Source organism: Poecilia mexicana, unplaced genomic scaffold, assembly GCF_051168715.1.
Source record: "Poecilia mexicana isolate PSO_F unplaced genomic scaffold, ASM5116871v1 scaffold_9, whole genome shotgun sequence".
NCBI classification, from domain to species: Eukaryota; Metazoa; Chordata; class Actinopteri; order Cyprinodontiformes; family Poeciliidae; genus Poecilia; species Poecilia mexicana.
Genome location: NW_028263378.1, coordinates 4,430,190 through 4,455,446, shown reverse-complemented (window position 1 = coordinate 4,455,446; position 25,257 = coordinate 4,430,190). Strand labels below are relative to the sequence as shown.

General features: G+C 36.6%; 1 protein-coding gene across 1 annotated transcript in view; it reads left to right on the top strand.

Moving 5' to 3' along the window:
• The window catches only part of fras1 (Fraser extracellular matrix complex subunit 1), a 265,712-nt gene that overhangs the window by 129,996 nt on the left and 110,459 nt on the right, over positions 1 to 25,257 (top strand). The window contains exons 14-18 of the mRNA XM_015012328.2: positions 9,086 to 9,229; positions 12,730 to 12,870; positions 13,522 to 13,662; positions 14,033 to 14,200; positions 24,504 to 24,644. Coding sequence (XP_014867814.2) covers positions 9,086 to 9,229; positions 12,730 to 12,870; positions 13,522 to 13,662; positions 14,033 to 14,200; positions 24,504 to 24,644 — 735 coding nt within the window. The remainder of the gene's footprint in view (positions 1 to 9,085; positions 9,230 to 12,729; positions 12,871 to 13,521; positions 13,663 to 14,032; positions 14,201 to 24,503; positions 24,645 to 25,257) is intronic.

Below are 25,257 nucleotides of genomic sequence, written 5' to 3'. Positions count from 1 at the left end.
TGGTTATCAAAATACCCAAATGCTCTTCTTTTAATGGGTGGAGATTTCAACGTTGCTTTGAACAGCTCCCTAGATCGATGGCCTCCAAGTGTTAATAATACTTCTTCTATTAATTTGTCCTCTTTTATACAAAAATTTAATCTCATAGATATATGGAGGGAAAAAAACCCAGTTTCTAGAGCTTACACATGGTCTAATAAGCCTCGCTCATTAATGTCTCGCATAGATTACTGGTTAGTTTCTGATTGCTTACATAAGAATAACATTACTCCTAAAATATTAACAACACCTTTAACTGATCACAAAGCAATATCATTGATTGCCTCATTCTGTCCTAACATTACTCCCACATTCAAAAGTTCTTATTGGAAACTTAATAATTCCATCTTAAAAAATGTGCTAGTAATTGATAAAGTCAAATTATTAATAAACCATTTCTGGAAAAAAGCCTTAATTAATAACAATTTCTCTAGAAATTGGGAACTCCTTAAATTTGAAGTTACAAAATATTTCAGAGAGTTTGGTGCCTCTCTATCTAAATCCAGGAGAGATGAAGAAACAAATGTAATATCCAGAATAACTGAAATTACTCAAATCTTACCTGAAAATTTATCTGAAAATGACTTAAAGGATTTAGTCATTCAACAAAATAAATTAAATGAAATATACAGAAGGAAAGCAGAGGGGGCTTTTGTGAGATCGAGAAGGAAATGGCTGGAGGAAGGGGAACAAAACACTGCGTATTTCTTTCAATTAGAAAGAACCCGTGGTCAATTCAACTCAGTTCAAAAACTTAACATTAACAACTTTATCACTGATGATCCCCAAACAATAGCAAAGTATTGCTCTACTTTCTACAGTGAGTTGTATGAATCACACTATAATAAATGTGAATCTGAAATTTTCTTTACACATCTTACTGAAACTAAGTCAATTAATGATGACCAAAGGAATGTCTGTGATAGTCCCCTATCTCCTGCTGAAGTCCTGTCTGCCATCAAGCACCTAAAACTCAACAAATCTCCAGGAGTTGACGGCCTAACTTCAGAGTTCTACATTACCTTTGCAGAACAACTGGCCCCGTTCCTCCACCGGCTGTTTGCAGAATGCATTGATAACCAAATTCTTCCTCCCACTCTGTGTCAAGGCCTTTTGACATTAATTCCCAAACCTAAAAAAGACCCCCTTCTGATTGATAATTGGCGTCCAATCTGCCTTCTTAATAATGACTATAAAATTCTAGCTCAAATTTTTGCGATGAGAATGAAAAGTGTTCTTAACTTTATAATTGATGAAACTCAAAATGGTTTCATGACACAAAGACATATAGCTAACAACATCAGGCTGGTGTTGGATCTGATTGACTATGCAGATTTGTGCCATGATGACAGCCTTATATTATTTTTAGATTTCCGTAAAGCCTTTGACACCATTGAGCATAATTTTGTTTTTCAAACATTAGAGAAATTTGGTTTTGGCCCTTACTTTTGTGCTGCAATCAAAACCATGTATAAAAATGCTAACTGTTCAATCAAGCTTCATGCTGGTACGTCTCCCAGATTTGATCTAAAGCGAGGTGTGAGGCAAGGTTGCCCGCTGTCCCCATACCTCTTTTTGATCTGCTCTCAATTACTTTCAGATTTCATTAAACTCAACCATTTGAAAGGTATCTCTTTTGCTGATAAAAATATTATAATTAGTCAACTAGCCGACGATACCACTTTATTTTTAAAGGATGCTTCTCAGGTTTCTTTAGCAATTAATATTGTTGAGAAATTTTCTAGAGCCTCTGGACTCTACCTTAACATTGATAAATGTGAACTTTTAGCCCTTAAAAATTGTAACAAACCCTCTATTTATAATATTCCTGTTAAAGAATCGGTCACCTATCTCGGCATAATGATCAACAAAGATCAAGATTCTAGAAATGCTCTGAACTTTAATCCTATTGTAGAAAATGTACAAAAGAAACTAAATTCTTGGCTTCAAAGAGATTTATCAATTCAAGGAAGAATTTTGCTAACCAAAGCAGAAGGCATCTCCCGTTTAACTTATCCAGCTTTGTCTCTTTCTGTAAATAAACAAACAATTGACATCATTGATAAAATGCTTTATAGATTTGTATGGAAAAATAGGATTCATTATATCAGGAAATCAGTCTTAATGAACTCATTTGAACTTGGTGGCCTCAATTGTCTTGATTTCTCAACCTTAAACAATACATTCAAAATAAACTGGATTAAACAGTTTCTCAAAAATCCAACCTCAATCTGGAATTTTATACCCAACTATTTATTCTCAAAACTTGGTGGCCTTAATTTTATTCTCCTTTGCAACTACAAAATTGAAAAACTACCCATAAAGCTATCTAATTTTCACAAACAAATGCTTCTTTCCTGGTCTCTAATTTACAAGCATAATTTCTCACCCCATCGATATTATATTTGGAACAATGGAGACATTTTGTACAAGCATAAATCTTTATTCTTGGAAAATTGGTTTGAACATGGAATCATCTTGGTTCAGCAGCTTTTTAGACCTGATGGTGTCTTAATGTCTTATTCTGAACTTCTAGAAAGGTTTGGTCTCCCCATACCACCAAAGGAATATGCGCTTGTTTTTGATGCCATCCCATCTGGTGTTATGATGCTTCTTAAATCTTCTGTAACTTCTGTTCTGACTCCTCCAGGTCTAGACCCTGCTGTCACTAATGTTGGTCAAATCTGTTTTTCCACAAGAAAGCGAAAGAACAACCGTGATGTACGTGCCTTATTCCAGAAGGACATCGTCTCTGTTCCTAATGTTATCTCTTATTGGAATAACTTTGCCCCCAACCTGAACTGGAAAAAAATCTGGTGTCTTCCATCTAAATATTTAATTATTAATAAAATCAAAGAAGTGTCTTTTAAGATAATCCATCGTTTTTATCCCTGCAAATTTTTCCTTCAACGATACAAAAAAGACATTGACACAAATTGTTCATTCTGCCAACTCTATGAAGAAGATCTCTGTCACTTATTCTGGTCATGCTATTTCTCTTGTATTTTCTGGCAAGATATTTGTACGTTTATTTCCCAAAGAATTCTTGATGACTTTTCCCTCACTTATATAAATATGTTGTTTGGATTCTTCTCTTATCCCACTAATAAAACCAAACATTTTTATATTATCAATCTAATTTTATTAGTCGCAAAATATCATATACATAAATCTAAATTCTCAAATCAGAAACCTCGCTTTTCAGCCTTTAAAGTGGAATTCAAACAATATATTACATCTCTCCAGTATTCAAGGAATAGAAAAGCAATTAAGACAGTGGATATGTGCTCTCACTTTAACATCTTTCTAAGTTAACTTTTTATTTATTTATTTGCTTTTCATTTTGTTTGTGCTTCCTATGTAACACCCTGGCATTGTTGTCCTGTCTGTTTGTTACTTATTGCGTTGAGTTTGCTATTTTGTAAACCCCTTTATTGTCAATAAAAAAAAAAAAAAAAAAAAAAAAAACTACAGACAGGGCAGAATGTTCTGGGCATTATATATAAACTGGTTTAACCCAACCACTGTTAGATATTGGATTAGTGTGGCCATTTAAAATGAAGCTTACTGAAAATTTCAAAATAAAAGCCTGAATATTCCTCTTGGGCCTTTATTATGTTTTTCTCTCAGGTTAGTGCAGAGACAACTACAGATTTAAATCGTGTTTCCATCGGAGACAAGAAATTGCCCTCTTATATGCTTCAAAAAGTTTTCGGATTGCTCTTATGGATGCTGAACAGTAAGCCGCTTTGATCAGAAAAACTAACTGCTTCAAACAGTTAGAATTCTCTCTCCCTGTGTGTCTCACTAACATGATAGTTGAGCTGCTCTTTAGAACTACAATGACTGAAGGTCAGAACTACAACATGGCGGAACTTTCAGATACCACAGATTAGGGCTGAACTGGCATTTAGAACTACTTGCTGTTTTGGGCATTATATAGTTGGATTAACCCAACCACTGTTACACATTTTATTGCTGTGGTCAATTAAAATGAAGCTTAATGAAAATTTCAAAATAAAAGCCTTGATATTTTTCACATCAGCTTTGGGCTTTATGTGAAATGTTTAAACAAACTACTTTTACACATTGAATTGGTGTGGTGGTTAAAATGAAGCCTACTGAAAGTTTCAAAATAAAAGTCTGCATATTCCTCTCATGCTAGTGCAACGCCGTAGGCGTTGCAATAATATTAAGCTTTTTTCGCATTTTTTTTCCTCAGGATAGTGAACTGCCTTGCGCAGCAAGGCAGTTCATTAACATTAGCACAAGTTTAGCATTTTACTGCCCCCACTAGTGCACTGCCTTGCGCAGCAAGGCAGTGCATTAGCATTAGCATTAGCCTTTTCCCTAAAGGTAGCTATTAGATAATTTTCTTACTTATTAGCGATGTTCAGTATACTGAATGGAGTAAATCAATGACAGAAAACATGCTAGTGATGCCACACATCCTACATGAATATTAGTCTTCATGCTAATATTAGCATTTTGGCTTATGCATTAATTTCAACATACTGAATGGTACAGGTACAGTTTAGTCAACATGTTTCTGACTCACCACAGGTTATTGACTACATTGCAGCTTTCTTTAGCATTAATGCTAATTTTTTGCATCAGAAGGCTTGATTAAAAAGCGACGGGCACACTTTGGCATGCCCCTCAAAATTTCTGCGGAATTTTCTAGTTTTTTTATTAATATTTATGTACAGTTAATGTTTTGCACAGTAATAGACAAAATAAATAATAGAAAAATAATAGACAGATGAAATCAAGTTGGTGATTAACAGTCCAGCAGCTTCTGCCTCCATACATTTAATAAAATAAATAACTCTAAACAAACTGCAGAAAAATACCTACCAATGAGCAATTGGACAGCAATTGGCAGTGGCTGACAACAGTTAACCGTTAGCTAACAGAAGTTAGCATCAGCTAGCACCAGCTAGCAACAGCTAAGAGCTAGCAGCAGCTAGCAAAACTTAAGAGCTAGCAGTTAGTTGAGAACAGTCAGCTGCAGTTAGCAGTCATAAAATGAGACATAGCTAACATACACAACACGAATAACAGTTAATAACATACAAAACAGCGAAAACACCCATAAAGCTCTGTATATCATTACGTTCAGAGATTTTCTGGGGGCTACAGATTATTGTTTCAATCAAATTAATGTGATTTTTGATGGAGGCTGTCTGATCCCCAACTGTTTCTGGTACTAAAATGTCTTGTTCACTGTTTGCTCCAGAAACGTTTCCATCTCGGTTTGGGTTGAAATCGTTCGACAGAATGGTTTCAAGTGACATCTGTTTTCTAGCACATCCATCTCAGTTCGCGTCGAACTGGTTTGACGAACTGGTTTGAATTGATCGCTGGTTTCCTGTACATCCATCTCCGTTTGTATTGAAGCAGATTGGTTATGGATTACTTTCTGCTGTGAGCTGTCTTGTGAATCTGTCTGAATTTCAACAGAAACCATTGAATTCTTGCTTTGTCTTCTCTCTGAGAGCATTTTCTTTATCAGATCGTTTTGCTGTCTACGTTTAGCATTTAGTTTATTATTTATATCGAACATCTCATCAAGCTGTTTCATTAAGTATTTCTGTACTTTGATATATTCCAGTTTAGACTCCTTAAATTTTGCTTGACTTGTTGTCTTTTCAGAAGAGTGAGGCAAATTATGAATTTCAGTTAAACACTCTCCTTGAACATTTTCTGGTGTTTGATTAACAGAAACCTCATGTTTCTCCAACCAGATTTGAATTGTTATCTTTTTGTTGCACCTTGTCTTTGGTGGCTGTTCCTCAGACTTGGAGGGCTAACCTTTGCTTATTTCAGGTTCTAAGATAAAATCACTTCTCTAGAAACTCAGTAAAGATTTCATGTCAATCTCCAAAAGAAATGTGCACCAAACAAAGTTGAAAATCCTACTGTGAACTTTGAATCAACAGTTTGATACAGTGTAGTGTGTACAGCTGAAAATGTAACAAGTGTCATAAGTTTTTCCCCGAAATGAACCGAGTCTGCAGGACTATTGAATGTGAAAGCAGCAAGTGAAAAGATGAAACTGGAAACACCATAGTCAACACGCTGGCATTGCACACATAATTTTTCTGAGGTTAAGTGTTTTTATTTTTAGTTTGCTTGTTTTTTAATCATCCCAGCACATGTCGCTGTCTTTTTGTACATTAGAGCAGAATAGCGCCCCCTGCACTCCAAAAGCCCTCAGTCTCCTTCACAGCTTATTGTGCTGCATTTCCACATCGAGACGTAATGCAGCCTGTCAGGATGACTTTGTAAAAGCTAATGAAAATGGAGAGGATGATTCTTACTCCAATCTCATGATGCCCTGCTGCTTATATTTCTTAATTATTGACAAGATCTTTGTTAAACTTTGATCTTTTTCAGATCAGGCCTCCTGATGGAAGCGATATGCTCAGACACACTCTTTATTCTTTAAACTTTTGACCTGAAGATGATCCAGCTTGGATCCAAGTGTCATCAATTATTAAATATTGTCTGCAGCAAGGACGACGTGTGCACAGATCTGCTTGCTTTTACCTGGAGTTTCCACGACCTTGCTTTTTCATCTGTATTATATACTAACTCCTTTCCTCTTCCTTTTTTGGGATGCAGCTGAAGTTTCCACCAAACAGTGAAAGTCGCAGTCACACTTTCAGCGGGTTGTTTCTAAAATTGCAACAAAGAAGAAAATGAGTTTTGTTTCCTGAGGACAGTTGGTGCAGAGCAGCAGGGATCGGATGATTTATTTTTCACTCCTGTCTAATAATTTCTCAGATACATATTGGCCTCTGTTCTGGAATCTCAGATTAATTAAGATCTCTATCAGCCGTTCTTATGACACTGATTTAATTAATTACACCCTCCTCGGGTGAATTTTCCTGTCTCTTTGAGCTTGCTTCACTAATTATTGCTCCTCAGTTTCCCCCTTTGCTCCAGTCATTCTTTTTTTATATTTTAACCTATATTTAACCTTTAGTGTCATCATTTTATTCCTCATTTCCTTAGAGTTTCTGTTCACCAATCTTTCTGAAGAGATTCAAACTAAATCTCCGACTGTCGTCAGTAAGCCAATTGGGGGGAAAAACAAAATCAGCCAAAATCTCCATTTTATAAAGGCTTTTATTTAACCTGGAGATCTATTAATTGGATTTAGCTGCCTTTTTTACCCAAGGAAGGAAACTTGTCTTATCTTGATTCATTATCCTCTGCAGCACAGCATCAGATTAAAACATGCAGCTTAAGGTTGATGAAATTAAAGTTTCAAGTCTCTTTTTTTTAGTTTATTTGTCACATTTTCCCTGATTTTTGAGCTGCTAGAAAAAGATTAGATTGGCAACTATATCACATGCACACAACAGGTAAAATATACATCTGTTCGTCCCAGAAATACTTTACAAAAGCCACGTTGAAGTTGTCCTTCTCCATGTCCCAAACAGCGCTGGTCTTTAAAAATATGATGCTTTCTGTGTTTAGCTTGAATGTTTGTGATTAAAGAAAATCAACAGCTATTCCTTGAGATTCAAGCTTAATGGATAATTTAAATGTCTGACAACTGTGTCAGTGGACAGATGTTAAATAAGGTTCTGCTCTGAGGTTTTTAGTATAACAAGGGTTACCCAAGTATGTCGCCTTGGCAACCGGTGCTGGCAGCTGTTATGACTTCAAATAAGAGATTATTACATATAAGAAGCACTGACACATAGAAAATACATCAGTGTGACTGCAGAGAGCCTTTTCTTCACCTCCGATTTCAATCGTTTTCCTGAAATCTGAGGTTTCGAGAAAACGATTGACTTTGACTTTTTGACTTTGACTTCGAGAAAAATGTCAGCAATAAGAAAAGCTTTTGTTTGATTAAAGTCAAAGTTTATTATTAAATGTTAGTAGTAAACATTTGGATGGTTGTGGTTCTGATTAATCTGAAATTGAGATGAATACAGAAATATGGTTAGTAAATGAGAAAAAAACAGTTGTACTTATTTTTTGTTATTACTATGTAACAACAGTTAGCAGCAGCTAACATGTGTTAGCGGGAGCTAGCAGTTGTAAAATTAAACATAGCTAAAATGCACAACACTATTAGTAATTAAAAACATATACAAATTACTCATGGAATACTATATATGATTAAGTTTGTCTAAAAATATGCTAAAATATAATAAGTGCAAAGAAAACACAAAGCTGATCCCAAAACATGACACAGTTACCGACGGCAACAGAAAAAATGGGGAGGAGCTGTCAGTTACTGGTTGCTACGGTAACCACCAACTGTCAAGAACAGCTTAAGAGAACTTAATACACCAATAAATGTCTGGAGAAACAACTTCTTGACTAAATCAAATATATCTGAAGAATAAAAAAATCTCGACATCTATAATATTGTTAAAATAGAAAACAGAAAAAAGACAATAAGCCCCTGTCACAATCAAAACTATGTAGTTGCTCCACCCAACCAGTGATCTGTCTTGTGTAGTATTAAAGTTACGTTACTGGAATAATACACAGATGTTTTTTATCTGTGTAAATGTCACATGGAATATTGTGCAATAATTCACCTAGCTCAGATATAAATTATAATCATCTCCAAGAAGCAATACTTTCATATTTTAAAGATTTTATTTATATGAAAATAGTGGAAATAATGATGTAGAAAGGACGAAACAAAAATCGTGAAACTATTTAATGACTTGAAGGATGATTTTAAATTATGCTTTTTATAGTGAGCTTTAAAAGAACCTTAAAATGTAAAGTAATAAAAGCGTATACTGTTATGTAGATGTATATATGTTTTGTGGAACCAGTATCTGTACACATGTATAAATGCACATTTGAACATAAATTTGTGTATATTCTTTTGTAATGTTCATTTACCTGACTTAAGTGTATCTGATGATTAGATTTCCTCCTGTGTTGTGTAAAATCATGAACTCCAGACTTTGTGTTTTTTGTTTTTGCGTATATTCTGCTCTGGCTCTTTGGAACAACATTCTCCACCACGTTAAGCCGTTTCTGTCCCCTCTCCGTCATGCAGGTTGCCACGCGTCATGTTCTGAATGCCGCGGACCGACGCAGCAGGACTGCTTGTCATGTTCCGATCCGGCCGCTTTGCTCAAAGACGGAGTTTGTGTCTCCGAATGCGGCGCAGGATACTACAACCAGGAAGGAATCTGTTACGGTAAAATTAACATAACCTTATGTTGCATTATTTAAACGTACAAAATGTCGTCAGGAAAAGTTCTCCGCTTTAATTCAGTCTCTCTGGTCCTCAAGCCAGTTTGGATCAAGAGGAACATTTATATGAGTTGTTAGGACATCCCGTAAGGAAATAAGAGAAGCTGAAATGTAAATTTGATTGGGGTTTTCTCATTTTTGGGACTTGTTTTCACACCTGCCTCCATTTCCCAAGCTCAGTAAGATGCACTTTACGTTTCTCACTTTAAAACGTGCCTCATATAGATAAAAACCAAAAGAGTTCACTTTCTGAGGCAAACTTGTGTGGATATAAACACATTTATTTATGTTTTTTTCTTTGGTAGACCTCATTTCTTAGTTTGCAAGAGGGAATTATGATGCAGTATTTGTAATTAAATTTCTGCCAACTCATTTATGCTACAACTTGTAAAAACCATTTTCACAAAACTACTGGGTTGGTTCTCTGGCTTAAAAACTAGTTATAGCCTTTTTTTAACACCGACTACATTAAAAACCTGAAAAAAAGTTTCTGGCTTCCATAAAAAAACAAAAGTGTTTGAATGGGTCAAAAATATGGTGGCCCAGAAGGGTCAAAACAGAATAGACTACAACACAATAAAAATCCACAACACAAAAACAAAATGTCACAATAGAATTTTGCTAAAACAAAATTTATGATGAACTTGCTAGCATAATTTATTTTAGCATGACTTCCGTTAAGCCTTTTTGTCACTCATTTGTCACTTCACATTTTATTGATCCTTCTGGGCTTCCGTATCCAAACACACATTGGAATTAAAATTATTCTACCAGTTTTTATGAAAACTGTAAATTACAATTTTTTACTGAAGTCTTCTGTAACAACAATAAATGTTTTTTCTTATAGGAACTAAGATTTTTCAGTCTAACAAATTCAGAAAAAAGCTGGTAAAAATTACCATGCCATTCACAAACCGTCTTTCTGTTGACTTACTGATGAATAAAGTCCATTATTACTAAAAAGTTGCAAATTTTACAAAGTTGCAAATTTATAAATATTATGATTTCAACTTGCTTCAAGCTTTTAAAGTATCTCTATATTTGCATTTGTCAAAGGTAGGCCCACTGTTAATAAATGTTTTATAAGTTTTGTGTTTTTGAGGTGATTATCTGGCGATTTATAAACATTCACACCCAGTTTCCTCAGAATCCTTTTGACTGCTAATGCCGTTTATCTACTCGTATTTAAGCAGATAAACTGTTTTCCAGTGAACATGAGCTGCACAAAGTCTTCTGCTTTAATTCTGTTTTCCTCAGTGCAGCAGTTTGAACCCTGATTAAAATTGCTCACATTACTGCCAACCTACTTTTAAAGGTAAACTTTCACTGCGGAATAAATATTTTTCAGAATGTCATCACTGAAGAGTTTCGCAAAGATTAAACAAGCAGTTTGTTATGTACGGTTTGTTTCATGTTTCCTCTGGCGAGTGAAAGTGGATATTTTATTAGACAAATTAGATGTCAAACAATGTGCCTGTGTCAAATAAAATCAAATGAAAACAGCATTTGAGGCATTTATTTGAGGCAAGCTTTATTGATAGCATTAAACTTTGGGTGATGGTTTGTTTGGGTTTATTTTGTTAGCATTTCTGTGGAGCTTAAAGGATTAGTCAGCCAAAGTTGGCAAACAAAGTAGAAAAAAACAATAATTACCAGCTCCTTTGTGCTCTAATGAGGGTGCAGAATAAAGAGATGCTGTATGAATATGGATAACTTCTATTTTTAATGGGTGAGATGATAATATAGGTGCAGGAATAGTCTTCCCTGAGGCTGACTGAGAAGCTGGCAGCTCATTGTTGAGCTCTTTTTCTAGTGGAAACCACCCAGAGGACAGTGGAAGGAGCTCTTCTTTTCCTGCTGCTCGTAGAAAAAGCTTAAACTCGGTGAAGTTTCTGCTTTTGGAAAATGTCAGAATCAGGGGGAAGAGGTCAAACCCATCTGAACCAGTTCCTGCTCTGAAATCTGGTTGGAAATGTTAAGTTTCTGAAGGGGATTTACATTCTTGATTTTAATCCTGAAACAAAGATGTGATGGCAGTTTTATGCATCTGTATTAGTGCTGTCACGATAATCAATAAATCAATTAATCGCATAATAAATTATCACATTGGGATATATATTGTTACTGCCACCCATCACAATACATATTGTGTTATAAATTTCTATTTGGATGTAGTCGGAGCTAAGAGTGGTGGGACTGTGATGTGATTACAGGTTCATTTTCAGCAGCCATTGTTCACGATTCACTGCATCTGGTTCCTCTACAGTTAAGACACAAAAGTTATGACATAAAAGCATAAAGTCATAAAATTTATAAAATGACTGTTTCACTGAAAATGCTTTAAAAATAGTCGTATGGGTCAGAAAAGGTCGCCTGCTGTGTGAACGCAACCTTAGTCTCAGCCTTCCATGTTAATTAGTCTCCTCCCTCAGCTGCCATGCTTTTCTCCTTCCCACAGCTGTTTCATATTTTATCTGATTAATCTGCTCCTGTCACTTTACCGCCCTGGCTCCGTAATCAAGCCCGTTGAACCCACCTGTTTGCTCACCTGCTCCTCCTGCCGCTCTGGCTCTCTCTTTTCCTTCTGGATTTCTGTTTTCATCTCTCGTTTCTTTCCCGCTCCTGAGGCTTCATGAGTGTTTTTTTCTATTAAACCTTCAATTATGCATCACTTAAGCTGCTGTCTGCACTTTGGCTCTGCTGCGTCTCAACCTATCATGACGCCATTGCTCAGCGGTCCAAAGTCGTCTTTTCAGATTAAAGTAAAGTTTGGGTTTAATTTGGAGATAAAAGTCCCAGGATGTGGAGGAAGAGAGGAGAGGAAGTGACGTTTCTACAGTCAGTAACTGGGTTTCCATCACAAATGTACACAAAAATGTTGACAAACACAACATCACAACTGAAGCATTTCCATTAGGAGGAGACTTTGGTGTTTTATTTAGGGGTAAATGATCATTTGATCAGTTACTTGAGGAGACCTTTTACCAAATACTCTTTTACTCTTAGCTTTTCGGCTACTTTTTACTTTTACTCAGGTAAAACTAGTTTGAATTGGTGCTACTCTTACTTGAGTACATTTTTGGTTACCCTCCTCTGGTGATGGATCAGTGGCTCTCTTTAATTAATTTCTCATGAGGTTTTCATTAAATTGCAGAAACAGATTAACTTTGTGATTTTCTGACATACCGAGAAACTCGTTTATGTTTAAATAAGTCCCTTCCTTCCGGTTGCTAAACTTGTTTTTCCATCAATAACAAATGCATTATCTTCTGACTAATGTCTTATTCAGGACGTTTTTGTAGCTCTGCTTTTAGATTCTGACTGCTCTATTTAATTGTGTCTTTCTCCTTGAGAAACTGTATTAATTTTAATGGACTATAAGCCTTTCTTTTTTTTGTTATTCCAACATGAAGGGCATTAACATTTGCTTGCTTTGGTTCGCAGCTTGTGGTTCGTCCTGCGCCTCCTGTTTCCCTGACAACCCCAAATGTATGAGCTGCCCCGCCGGGACTGCTTTGCATCATGGGAAGTGTGTTACTCAGTGTCCGGCGCAGCATTACATGGACAGCCGCAGCAGATGCAGAGGTGGGTGACGCATCTGTCGACACTTGTACAAAAACTGCACTTAAAAAAAAAAAAGATAGGAGACCTGGGCAGCATGTAATATTTTGTCCTACCAGATGCAAGTTACAAATTTAATCACTGCTTTTTTTCTAAAAAAAGAAGATATAAACAATAGAAAACATTTTTGAAAAGTGGCGTTTATTTCAAATCATCTTTTCTGTGAATATTGTGGCCAGACTACAATGTTTTGTTTAATTAAAATAATGGAATCATTACTGGAAGAATGCCTTAAAATTGCAAGAAAAAGTTGTTTTAATGAGAGAAAAGCTTAGATAAATCTGACTTGAGGTTATTTTTAAATAAATGTGTCCTGGTTCTGATAATAATTACCCTGTCTGTCTTACTTTGTGGTTTTATTTTTATGTTTTTATCTGTGTTTTTATGAATACTGTACAGAACTTTGCTGCAGTTATTATATGTTTTTAAAGTGCGTTATAAATAAATTGATAATATTTTGATGCTCTTGTGTTAAAAGGTTAAGTGTTTCTTTATCTATAAAACTGATATTAAAGTATAACTTTGCGAGGTGCTGAATTTTCCTCATTTTCCTCACTTTCTGTTTTCATTTTGTCCTATAATTTCTCCGTCTTTGTCCTCACCGTCCTCTGCCAGCCTGCCACATGTCCTGCGCTTCCTGCTGGGGCCCGTCGGTGGCCCAGTGCACTTCCTGTCCAGCGGGTCTTCTGCTCCACCAGGGCCAGTGTGTGGAGGACTGCGGCGACGGCCTGTACCCTCAGGACAGCAGCTGCCACAGTGAGCATCAGTCGGGCTCAAACGCCCATTAATCTGATTACAGCCGCAAAGAAAGTAATTAGATTACTTTTACTTACACCCAAGCAGACATATGAACAGAGGTGGGTGGAGTACCCAAAAATGATTTTAGAGTATCCAGAAATTATACTCAAGTAAAAGTAAAAAGTATCCGTCCAAGAAATTACTCAGTAAGAAAGTATTTGGTAAAAAAGTATTAGCAGTTAGCAGCCACTTTACTCGCACATGCCTTGGGCCGGCCCTGGCAGACATGCCATTAAATCTTTGGTGATGTAATGTGTTAAAAAATTGAAACAAAACAAGTTTTATTAAGACATAATGGTGCTGAGAAGGTTCTGTTCTCTGTTCTCAGACTGCCATCCGTCCTGCCGGTCCTGTGTCGGGCCGCTCGCCTCAGACTGCCTCCGCTGCCTGAAGCCAGAGGAGGTTTTCCTGCCGCAGGATTTTCTCCTCCAGCGTGGCGTCTGCATAGCCGCATGTCCCGCTCACAGCTTTCTGGACGGCCTGCAGACGTGCAGAGGTGAGGAAGAAACTTTGCTGCTACTGCTTTTTTAAAGTTTTATAGATTATAAAGATGTTTCTTCAGATCTTTGACTCAGAAACCAGAAACAAAATGTCTGACTGCTGTGGGGAGATGAATGAAAAACTGTTTTACTTTCATAACATTCCTTCTGTTTCTTCATTAATTTAATCCTTTCATACTTCCTGGTTTGGTTTCTTCTCTCCTTTTCACTCCTTCTTCCTTCTTCCGTCCTTGTTCCCCTTCTGCCCTTAAATACCTTAATGTGTCCTTCCTTCCTTCCTTCCTTCCTTCCTTCCTTCCTTCCTTCCTTCCTTCCTTCCTTCCTTCCTTCCTTCCTTCCTTCCTTCCTTCCTTCCTTCCTTCCTTCCTTCCTTCCTTCCTTCCTTCCTTCCTTCCTTCCTTCCTTCCTTCCTCCTTCCCTCCCTCCCTCCCTCCCTCCCTCCCTTCCTCCCTCCCACCATTTTCTCCTTTCTCTCTCTTTCTCCCAGTTTCTACGTGCTGTAAATATATTTTTTATCTTGAACTGTAGAGTATTTCTGAAAAGTGCGTCCGAGCCCCGCCTCTCCCAGCTCTTTGTTGATCGACTCTCTGTGTCGTTAACTTGGTTCAATCTTTAAACATGCTGAAGCTGTTTTGCTTCTGATGTTGCAATTACAAAGTGTGGGAAATCGTTTATGTAAAGACTTTGTGGCTGTGAAGCCGTTGAGGAAAGGAAGCTCCATTGAATAGGCCACTTGCTGGGACATTTGCGACTGTGAAATTGTGTGTATAATTGGCTAATTTTAGAGATCATTCTAAGGGTTGCTGGGTTAGCAGCAAAAACACGCTACACTGAAACAACCGTCGTGTTTCTGCAGCAAAGCGATTCTGATTCCAGGAGAGACAACGAGACCGTAATTAGTTTTCTTCACTTCATTTGTACGTTTGAACATTCTCTTAGAGATTTCATGCGTTTTTGTTTTCTTCGCTCGGTTCTGAGGATCTAGTCGTTCTGCAGACGGATTGTTTTTCTTTAAAGCTGCAAAGTAATTTCAGCGCATTAATGTTTCCCTGAGCTTTTTTGTCCTTTCTGATGTCACTGTGTCTGCAAAACCAGCTTTGGCTGTATCTACCAATCAGAAAAACACACATAATACTTTCTTTTTTTCTCTTATCTTTGATGGAACAAATTAAAATTAAATAGATTTTTCTTAATATTTTAAAATTTATCTCCAGCTTTTTATAGCTATATTAAAGGGCAGTATGATGTAAAATCTGTTTTTTAGCTTCATCAAAAACAAACCTGGAGTATTAATTTTACTCTATTATGCATGTTTGAGAAATCCATTAATTTCCATGGTAACCAATCAGCAGCTGCCTACAAAACGAAGCTCCTCCTCTGAGCTGCAGTTTCCAAGCTTCTGAGCTTCCCCCACTCAGCTCCTTCAGACTAGTCAGCAGCAATTAGCAAACACCTGGTAGAATTGCACATCTGCTGATCTCGTTATAGGAGCTACCTGTCGTTACAGGAGCTACCTGCCATTACAGGAGCTGGTATAAACGTTGTTAAAGGGTTAATAGAGGAGCCATGACGTGATGACTTCCTGAAGGTGGAGTTTCAGAAAGAGCAGAAACTTCTTAAAGAGACAGAGACACAATACAGTCCAAGTTTGTATGGGTTACATGTTTATAAGCATTTAGGTCAGAAACAAATGACCAAACATTTAAACCAACATACCATAAAAAGAAAAAAGAAAGAAAAAGAAGAAAAAGACTCAGATACAGTAGAAACCAATTTCATTTCCAAACACCAACAATTTTTTTAATTTAAACACATCTTTAATTTTCTTCAACTGCAAGTTTTGCATCTTTAACAAATAAATAAAATAAAGATCAAACCTCTGTTCTTGCTTCCCTTCCTGCATGTATCTCATTTTTTTCCTGTGTGAAAGTTGCTAAGATCCAACATACGACACTGAGACTATCATGCAAGAGACATTTCTATCAAAACTCAGGATATATTTATGTCCACTGGGATTGTTTTTTTTTACCCCAACGTAGAGAGTGAACCTGATTGTTTTGTCTTTGCTATTTGAAAATACATTTAGTTGTTCAGCAGGGAGCTGCACTCCGCTAATATCTCAGTCTGAAGACCATCAAGTTTTTCTTTGTCGAAGCTGCCAGAGTTACTACAGTCGGTGAATTTGATAAATGAAACATCGGTACGGCTCTATTCATGGTAACATGTACAAGTTGTTCCAGTCTTCGACTCGTTTCAGCAACAAAAGCTTTCCCATCGGCGGGTTCAGGTGTTCGCCGGGGAACAATGCGGCCTTTTGTCCGACTCCGTGTTGCTCTGTTAGATAACCGGGCCTGTCCTGAAGCAGAGCAGGATGTGTTAGCTTGCATCAGACACACGCACGCACGCACGCACGCACGCACGCACGCACGCACGCACGCACGCACGCACACACACACACAGCAGCCGGTGAGCCCTCGGATGACTGAGTGGATTCCTGACCTTAAAATGGGCATTCAGCTACCGACTGCAGATGATCAGAGCAGGAGTGGAGTGCAGGAAGTTTCCTCCTCCTTAAATTCATCCTTTATTCCACACAAAACATTTATTTTTTGTTATCTGAGGTCATAGTTTTAGTTTGTAGGGATGTTTTGTTCTCCCAGCCTGAGATACTCAATGACCCATGTTGCAGAAATGGGGGAGAAAAGACAATTTGTGCATATACATGTATTTTTAAGTGCCTACAATAGAAAACTTTCTATTTCTTTGGGATTCAAAATAAATAAAAATATAAAAACTATAAAAACTTTGGCTGAAGAGGATGGATAAATTTTCTTCTGAGGGTTTATATTTGTGGAACATTAAATAAAAATTGCACAAACTTTCAACGTAATGACAAGAAAACTAGATATAAAACATTTTTTAATGTCATTTTTTTGTGAAAATGTAATCCTATTCCATACATTGGTTATTATGACCATATTTAAAAACATTACAACAGCCAAACAACTGAAAACCAACTAACTACCAACAATAAAAAACAAACAACCAGCCATCAACTGATAACCAACTAGCTAATAAACCATGAAACAACTAAAAACTAACTAAGAACAATAACTAGCAGAACAACCAACCAGCTGACATTTAGCTTCCTGTTGGGATAAATAAAGTATTTCTGAATTGACTGGCTCCTCCAAACCGTCTCGGTTCTGCTGCTGTTTTCATATCTACACAAACAAACCGTGAAAACTAAAACAGTTCATTTTAAAACTAAACACTTGAGGTGTGAAAACACCTTTAAATAAATCTGTTACTGACAAGTTTCTCTCTCAGAGGATCCCAACAAATAAACATTTAATTTATCTTTGAGATAAAGTATTTCTGAATTAAACATTTTGTTCTCGTTATGGATTTAAGTGTTGAAAAACCCCCAAAGAACTTGATTTCTGCCTTAGGTTGAAACATTTTTTGGCTAAAACACACCATAGAAATGTTCATAGGAAACAACCCTCCTTTTTTTATATCCTTTACCAGATTGTATTTCCTTGTATTTGTTCCTCCAAAAGTCTTTCTGCACTCCCTACCACGGGGGATCGATGTGAATGACCCCCCAGATGCTTGAGAGTATAGAAACCAGCTGTCTGCCTGTGCTTCTGTCGTACGGCGAGAGGATCTGTTTTGTATGATGATGATCCCTGCACTGTACCGGGACGATCATTTATGGAGAGTAATAAGGAGCACGCACAAACTAAATCAAAACCTCATCGACTGCGCCCACCTCAAATTATGACCCGATAAGCTCCAAACAAAGTAATGGATCTGATTCTGGGAGCGGCTGCAGCGCGTAACGTGTTGATGAGGAGGTTTGTGAATCTGGGAGCTGCAGGAATCGATGTGCAACAAATTAGGTAACCAAGCTGCAGTAAAGAGTGAGAAGCTCTCTGTTTAATAATGAAATGTGTAGAAATGCAGGCAGAGGCGGGCAGAAGACAAAAAACGTACTGACATAAAAATAGCACTACTTCAACATATGTGTTTACTCAAGTAAAAGTAGAAAGTAGCCGTCCAGGAAATTATTCTAGAGTAAAAAAGTATTTGGTAAAATGTTAGCTCAAGAACTGAGTAACTGATCAATTTGTCAATAATTTAATATTTTAAAATTACATCATCAGATGGAGCAAAATATAAAGTTAAATGGAAATTTTTGTGTTTTAAGGTCCAAAATTAAAGTAGTTCATATGTTGCAAAAATAACAATCAAGCAATTTTTTTTAATCCAAATCAGTTTCTTTCTATAAAAAACATATGAAACTTTAACAAAAACTGCTGAAAAATTTAGATTTTTTGGTGACTTGTTTGTTTGACTTTCAGTGGGTAGAAAATCCAGAAATTTTACTCAAGTAAGATTAGAAATGCTTCATAATAAAATTATACATGTAAAAAGTGCAGCTTAGTAAAAATACTCATAAAAGTATTTTTTTTATAAAAAGTTGCTCAAGTAAATGTAATTTAGTAAATGTAACCAGTTGCTACTGAACTGACTGTAACTCTACGTCTCTCTGAGTCTTTGGACGTTTTGCATCGAATTAGTTGATGAACCTGCAGCCATGTTGGTTTCCAAACTGTGACCCCTGGACTCAAACTGGACTGATTGAACTTCAGGTCAAGAATGTTTCAGATTTGTCCCATCCAGCGCAGGCACCTGATACATATGGAACCTTTTTATTTTAATCAGGGTGAAATTATTACCCACATAATTTCCTTACTATGGAAAATGTAAAGTTTCTTTTTACACCCAAACTTTAAGACCCAAAGTGAAACAAACGGGAGTCACTTCAGTTATTACAGCTAGAAACTACACTGCAAAAACTTCAAATTTACTAAATCAAAGACGGCACATGAAACATTGCTACATGTGAAAAACAGGAACTGTTGTTTTAGCCACAGGCTAATTTGCAAACTCGGTCTTTGGTTGGATGTTTATCAAAAGACAGATAAAAAAAAATCCTGCCACACAAAAAAACATCTATGCTAAATTTCTGCACCTACAAACAAGAAAACCAAAATCTTAGCAAGTATTTTTGGTCTAGTTTTTATTGCAAATGTCTTAGCACACTTGAAATGAGACAAAACTAACTTACAAGTAACTTTTCAGTGATACACAGTAGCTGGTTTTAAGTCAATAATTCCTTAATATTGATGAAAAAGTTTTGATCCTCATGCCGATTATTTCAATTATACCGTTGCAAACATGTCTTGTATAAGTGAAATTATCTGCCCTTTGGATATTTAAAATGTCTTCCAGTTCCTGTGTTAAATATTCATCAGATATTAAAGTTAAATGATCTTTGTGTTCTTGCATTAATATTGTGCCTTTACCATAATTTCATTTTAAAATGGTCTTACAACAACAATATTAGCATTTATCTAAAAAAAACCCTCTGGGACAATTTAGCAAAATTTATTATGGAAAGCTTATAAATAACATCCATTTTGGCGCACGTGATGAAAAGTTTGGACACCCCTGACGTACAGCTTGTTCTGACATGTTTGATGAGTAAGATGGACGTCACTGTAACACTTCAGTGTTATAAAGTCCTTGCTTTGCCGCTGATCGTCTCCCAGAGGGTAAATATTTTTGCTCAAACACTCAAATTGTTGGTTTGGCTCAGGTAGCTTCCCCCGTCTGCTCCTGCCAGGTTCCATCATGCATTTTGTACACGAGTCTGCACTTTTGCTGACAGGAGGGAAAGAACCCAGGCATGATTGTAAACATAAATACTTCAGGGCAAATATAAAGGAAGCGTAGCTGTGCACACAGACCCTGGGCTTCCAGCTGCTTGTTGACGGGCCTTTTGTCTGCTGCCGCCAGCAGCAGCCGGTCTGCGGCTGCCGGGGCCGATAGCGTCGCTTAGCTATTTGTCTTCGCGCTGCCAAAGCAGACATGAAGAGGCGCAGTCCCAGATTCAGGGCTTCTCATGTTGGAGGGTGTCGAGTAAATTTAGCTAAAAGTGCAAGTTAAAGTATAAACAGTTGGTTTTGTTGTGAAGGTGACCTGTGAACTTCGTTGAACAGGTTAGGATTGGTCAGTGTTTCTCAAACTTAACCCATTTAACAAACAATCCGCCTAACTCGAAATGGCCAACGTCTTTATATATTCAACCTGAAATGAAAATATTAGTTTCTTAACCCACATCCTCCTGGTGAGAAGTGTGGTGCTGTTTTGTAAACGTGAACATGTCGACTCAGGGTTTTTTTACAGATACTGAAAGTGGAGTCCAAGCTTCCCAAAGATGTTCAACTCGTGGAAATCAAAAATGAGGTTGTGTTGTGTGCATTTGTAATTCAGGAACACAATAACATAAAGAGTTTTGAGTTGCATGCAGTGCTTGCTGATTCGTGACGTTACATTCCAGAGGTTTTTGAAATGACTCGTTTTCTAGACAACAACAAACATGAACTTATTCCCAAAAATCAGTTGGGTGTTTTTAATTTTGTAATTGCTTTGGCTGTTTTTAGAAGCAGTAAAATCCCAAATGGAAGTTTAAAAACGTCCAAAATGTAGTTCCCCTTTTTAAAAAAAATCAAAAACACAAACAGTGAGTGAACCTTTAAGATTAAAAGCAGAATAAATCTGTAGATTTATGAAGCTGCCTGGATGGGAAACCTCAGGGTCAAACGCAGAAATCTACCTTTAGTGACATCAGGAATGGCATAGAGAGTAAAGCTGGAAGGTTGTTTTAAAGAACATATCTACTCTAAATCATCTGTTTTCTCAGTGAGTGTCTTGTCCTTCGGTACGATGAGTTTTTACGGCCCTGTTGGAGCTGAATGCTGTTTTTCTGCTCTACATCAGAGCACTTCTTCAGCCTGAATGTCTATTCTGTTGTCTTTTAGAGAGCTCAGGTGAACTTGAACAAAGTTTTCTGAAAAACTTTGTTCTCAGAGATGTAGGAGATGTCCTTGTTGGAGATAAACAGAGGAAGTTACATTTTCAACTCTGTAGTTCAAAACAAAGCAAATAAAGGACAGAGATGTTTTATATTTGTTTTACCAGAACATTTTTTGACAGTTTTTATAACAGCTCATCTTAAGCATCTGGTATGAAAATTATTTTGACACAAAGCGAATCTGAAATTCTTTATATTTGAATTTTTATTGGGCTTAAAACAGAAAAGGAAGATAATCAGTATTTTATTTTTTGCTGAATCTGTTCTCACATAATTCTTACTTACAGCTTCCAGAAAATATCTATTTATGTGTTATTGAACTATTCAAAATGTATAGCAGATTTCAGAAATCTAACGACGTTTTGGACTTGAAATATCCGGTCAGAGGTTCTGGTTACCAGCCCCAGCTTGGACTAAGCAGCTCTAATTATTATCTTTAGGTGAATCTCCAGGGTACGGCGGATGGCAGAAGGTCATCTCTGGCCGAGGGGATCTAATCTTTTTATTTTATTTTATTTTTTACAGGTCAATGTTGTGACTGCTGCAGTTTATAAATATTCTCATCTTCAACTGTCTGCATAGCAAACCCTTATAGAGCTGTGAAAAGCTGAAGTTTTGCTCTTTTGTTACCCTTAAATGTTCAAAAATATGTTTGAAAATGATTATTTTATTAATTACGGCTAAAACTCTCACCAAAACAAACCTGATTCTGCCGTTTTAAAAATCATAAATAAACTGTGACTAACTCGTTTATTGGTTACATTTCAGGCCTGATCACTCACAAGCGGCGTTTCCATTAAATATGAAATGCAATTAAAATCACATGTGAATAATCTTGTTCATGTGATAAATGATTAAAAATCATGGCAGTGACAGATGTAAACACATGAGACGTATTAATAATAAATCCGTGGCGCTAGCGATCATCATCAGAGATGAAAGATAAAACTTTAAAATGACAGAAACTCAACTTTTGATAAGCTGAGGGAAGACGTTCGTAGTACGCAAACTGGTGTGAAAACACGTCGTCCCACCACAAAACTTTTATTGAAAAACATATTTTTTCAAAATTTGCATGTTTTCATTAAGCAGATTTATTTTTGTTTTTCCAAGTTGCACTTTTTTAAGGTAAGTGGAAATGCAGCTACTGACTGGTGGAGCCAAATTACTTAAAAACAAACTGATGACTTCAGACCCAGATGAAACAACAGATGAGAAAGAAAATTCTGTTCGCTAAACCATTTCTAAAACTTGGGAACCCAAGAGAACCACGGTGAGAATCACCACAGTGCAGAACCAGAACCAAAGTTACTCCAGATTTTAGAGGTAATATTTGAATAATTTCCACCAAGTACCAGGGCCGAAGAGTCGTACACTATAAAAACACAAAATCTTTCTAAGTAATTTCTGTCCAGTTAGTTCACTTCAGTTAAGACAGAACCAACTTACAAGTAACTTTTCATCAAGAGATAGGAGTTTGTTTTAATTAAATTCTTCTTTAATATTGATGAAAAAGTTTATTTCACTTAAAGGACAATGTTTTGTTATGAGTGAAATAATCTGCCGATGGAACTAGGACCTTTTCATTAATATTAAATAATTATTGATTTAAAACAAGCTCCTATTTCTGACTGGAAAAGTTACTTATAAGTTAGTTTTGTGTTATTTCAAGTGTGCTGAGATATTTACAGTAGAAACTACCAAAAATACTTGATTTGATTTTGTGTTTTTGCAGTGTACTGACTGTTTTTTGTTTTTTATTTTCTTTGTTTCTTTTCCATAATCAAACCTACCCTGTAAAATGGAGAAGTTAAAATAAACCCATAAAGATGACTGGACAAAAGCCTCTCGTATTTGCACAGCCTTCTATCTTAACGCTAATTAACTGCACTTTCTTTCTTTTCTTTTCTCTGGTCAATAAACTTCAAGGATGCACTCGGAGCAGTTTCGTCCTTGGATACGCCCCTTGCTTTGAATTTGCTTCAGAAAACCGTCAGCCTTGAAGCAGTTGTGTCTTTCTTCTCTGCCAGCTGTTTTTAGAAATTTCTTCAAAGCAAATTTGTCTCCATGTTGCTGTTTGGAAGGTGAACTCAGGTAAACTGGGCCAGGTTCAGGAAGAGGTTGTGTTTTTCTGAGGATGTTCTGGTTGACAAAGGAAGAACAAATGCTGGTGAACCTGCAGGTTCAGACAAAAAGCTGACAGGATTTCTGTCATTATTTTTCTGTCTTTAACAGAGAAAAACTCTTTGACTTCTGATTCTTTTTCTCTTGTCTTTTTGCCCTTTTTTCTTGTTCCCCTTCCTTTTTTCTTTCTTGTTGTTCTTCCCTCTTTTTCAGTCTTTTTCCTTTCTCCCCTTTTTCCATTTTATTTGTTATGTTTTTGTCTTTTTCTTTCTTTTTGTCCTCTTATACGTTATTTCCTTTATTTTCCTTTTTTGTTCCATTTTTTTCTTTTTTTTCGTTCCCTTTTCCATTTTTTCTTGTTTTCATCCCATCCATCCATCCATCCATCCATCCATCCATCCATCCATCCATCCATCCATCCATCCATCCATCCATCCATCCATCCATCCATCCATCCATCCATCCATCCATCCATCCATCCATTCATCCATCCATCCATCCATCCATCCATTCATTCATTTTCTGACACCCTTGTCCCTCAGTGGGGTCGGGAGGTGCTGGTGGTTTTCATTACTTGTTTCTTTTTTGTCTTCCTCTTTTTTTCAGTCTTTTTTCTTTTTTTCCTTTTTTGTTTGTTTCATTTATTTTCTTTTCTTTTTTTTCCTTTTTTGTTTGTTTCGTTTATTTTCTTTTCTTTTTTTCCCTTTTTTGTTTGTTTTGTTTATTTTCTTTTCCTTTTTTCCCTTTTTCCATACCACTTCCAATTATTTTCCATGTCTCCCAAGTGGATTAAAAATATTACACCAGTGATTTCATATTTTATTTTTTACTTGTCAAACAGAATCTGTTTTCCTGCACTGAATAACTTGCAGTTTATTTTTGTGTCTGTTTCCCACACATCTCTGTGTTGAGCTTATTTTTCCTCTTGTTCCTGAGGATCTAAATGCTTAAATCTTCTCTACAGCAGAATATCTCGTATAGTTTTCTGTTGGGATGGATTTGATGTTTTGTCTTGGAGTAGCTTCCTGATTTAATTTTGATCCTGATGATTTAATGCTAGCCAAAGCAGAACTGATTTAGATCTTTTCTTAAAAATGGCAGATTATTGTTTTTTGTTAAATAAAACATTAATTTATCATGTTCTGTTTGTTCCCTGCTGTAGTTCTGCACTTGGCTCCTCTGTTTTTATAGTTTTTGTTGCAGATATAAAACCTCCCATCCTTTTCCAGATTGCCATCCGTCCTGTTTGCGCTGCGGCGGCCCGTCGGACGCAGACTGCTCCTCCTGTTCGTCGCCATCCAGCCTGTTTGAGGGCCGCTGCGTTCAGACATGCCCACAGGGCTTCTTCGCCCGGGACGGCCAATGCCAAGGTGAGAAACACGTAATTCAGCCTCGGTGCGCCACGCTGACTGTGGCATTGCCTTCCCAAGGCTTTAATTAAAGCCTCAGCTGTAAACTCTGAGCTCTAACTGGGCATTTTGAAGAGCAGAGAACTCGACAGATTGTCCACTTTTTCCACAGATGACCTCGAATCGCCAAGGTTAGAAGCTTCTCAGCGAAATGGAAACAAGTTTACTTTGAAACTTGTTTTTTCTTTACTCAGAGTTATAAAAACAGTTTGAGTGAAAAATCCGAGTAAAAATAGTTTATTTTATGTTATAAGGCAAGTTTTTTGTTTATTTGTCATGTTGAAAGTTTCCAGCAACCCTTCAAATTGTTTCTCCAACATTTTTAGAGTCCAGTATTGTATTTTTATACTTTACTAAAATAAAAACCCTGTTGGAAGCAGTTTTATCATTAAAAACATCCAATTTAGATGAATAATTAGTATTTCCAATGTTGATTTTTCATCTCTGACCTGGTGGAGATAATTTTTTTCACCAGACGCTGATTGATTGACGACTTATTGATGTCAAGCATTTGGCAATATGGGCCAAAGTCATCAAGTTGAAAGTCTTTGATGACTTTGATGCTGATTAAGGA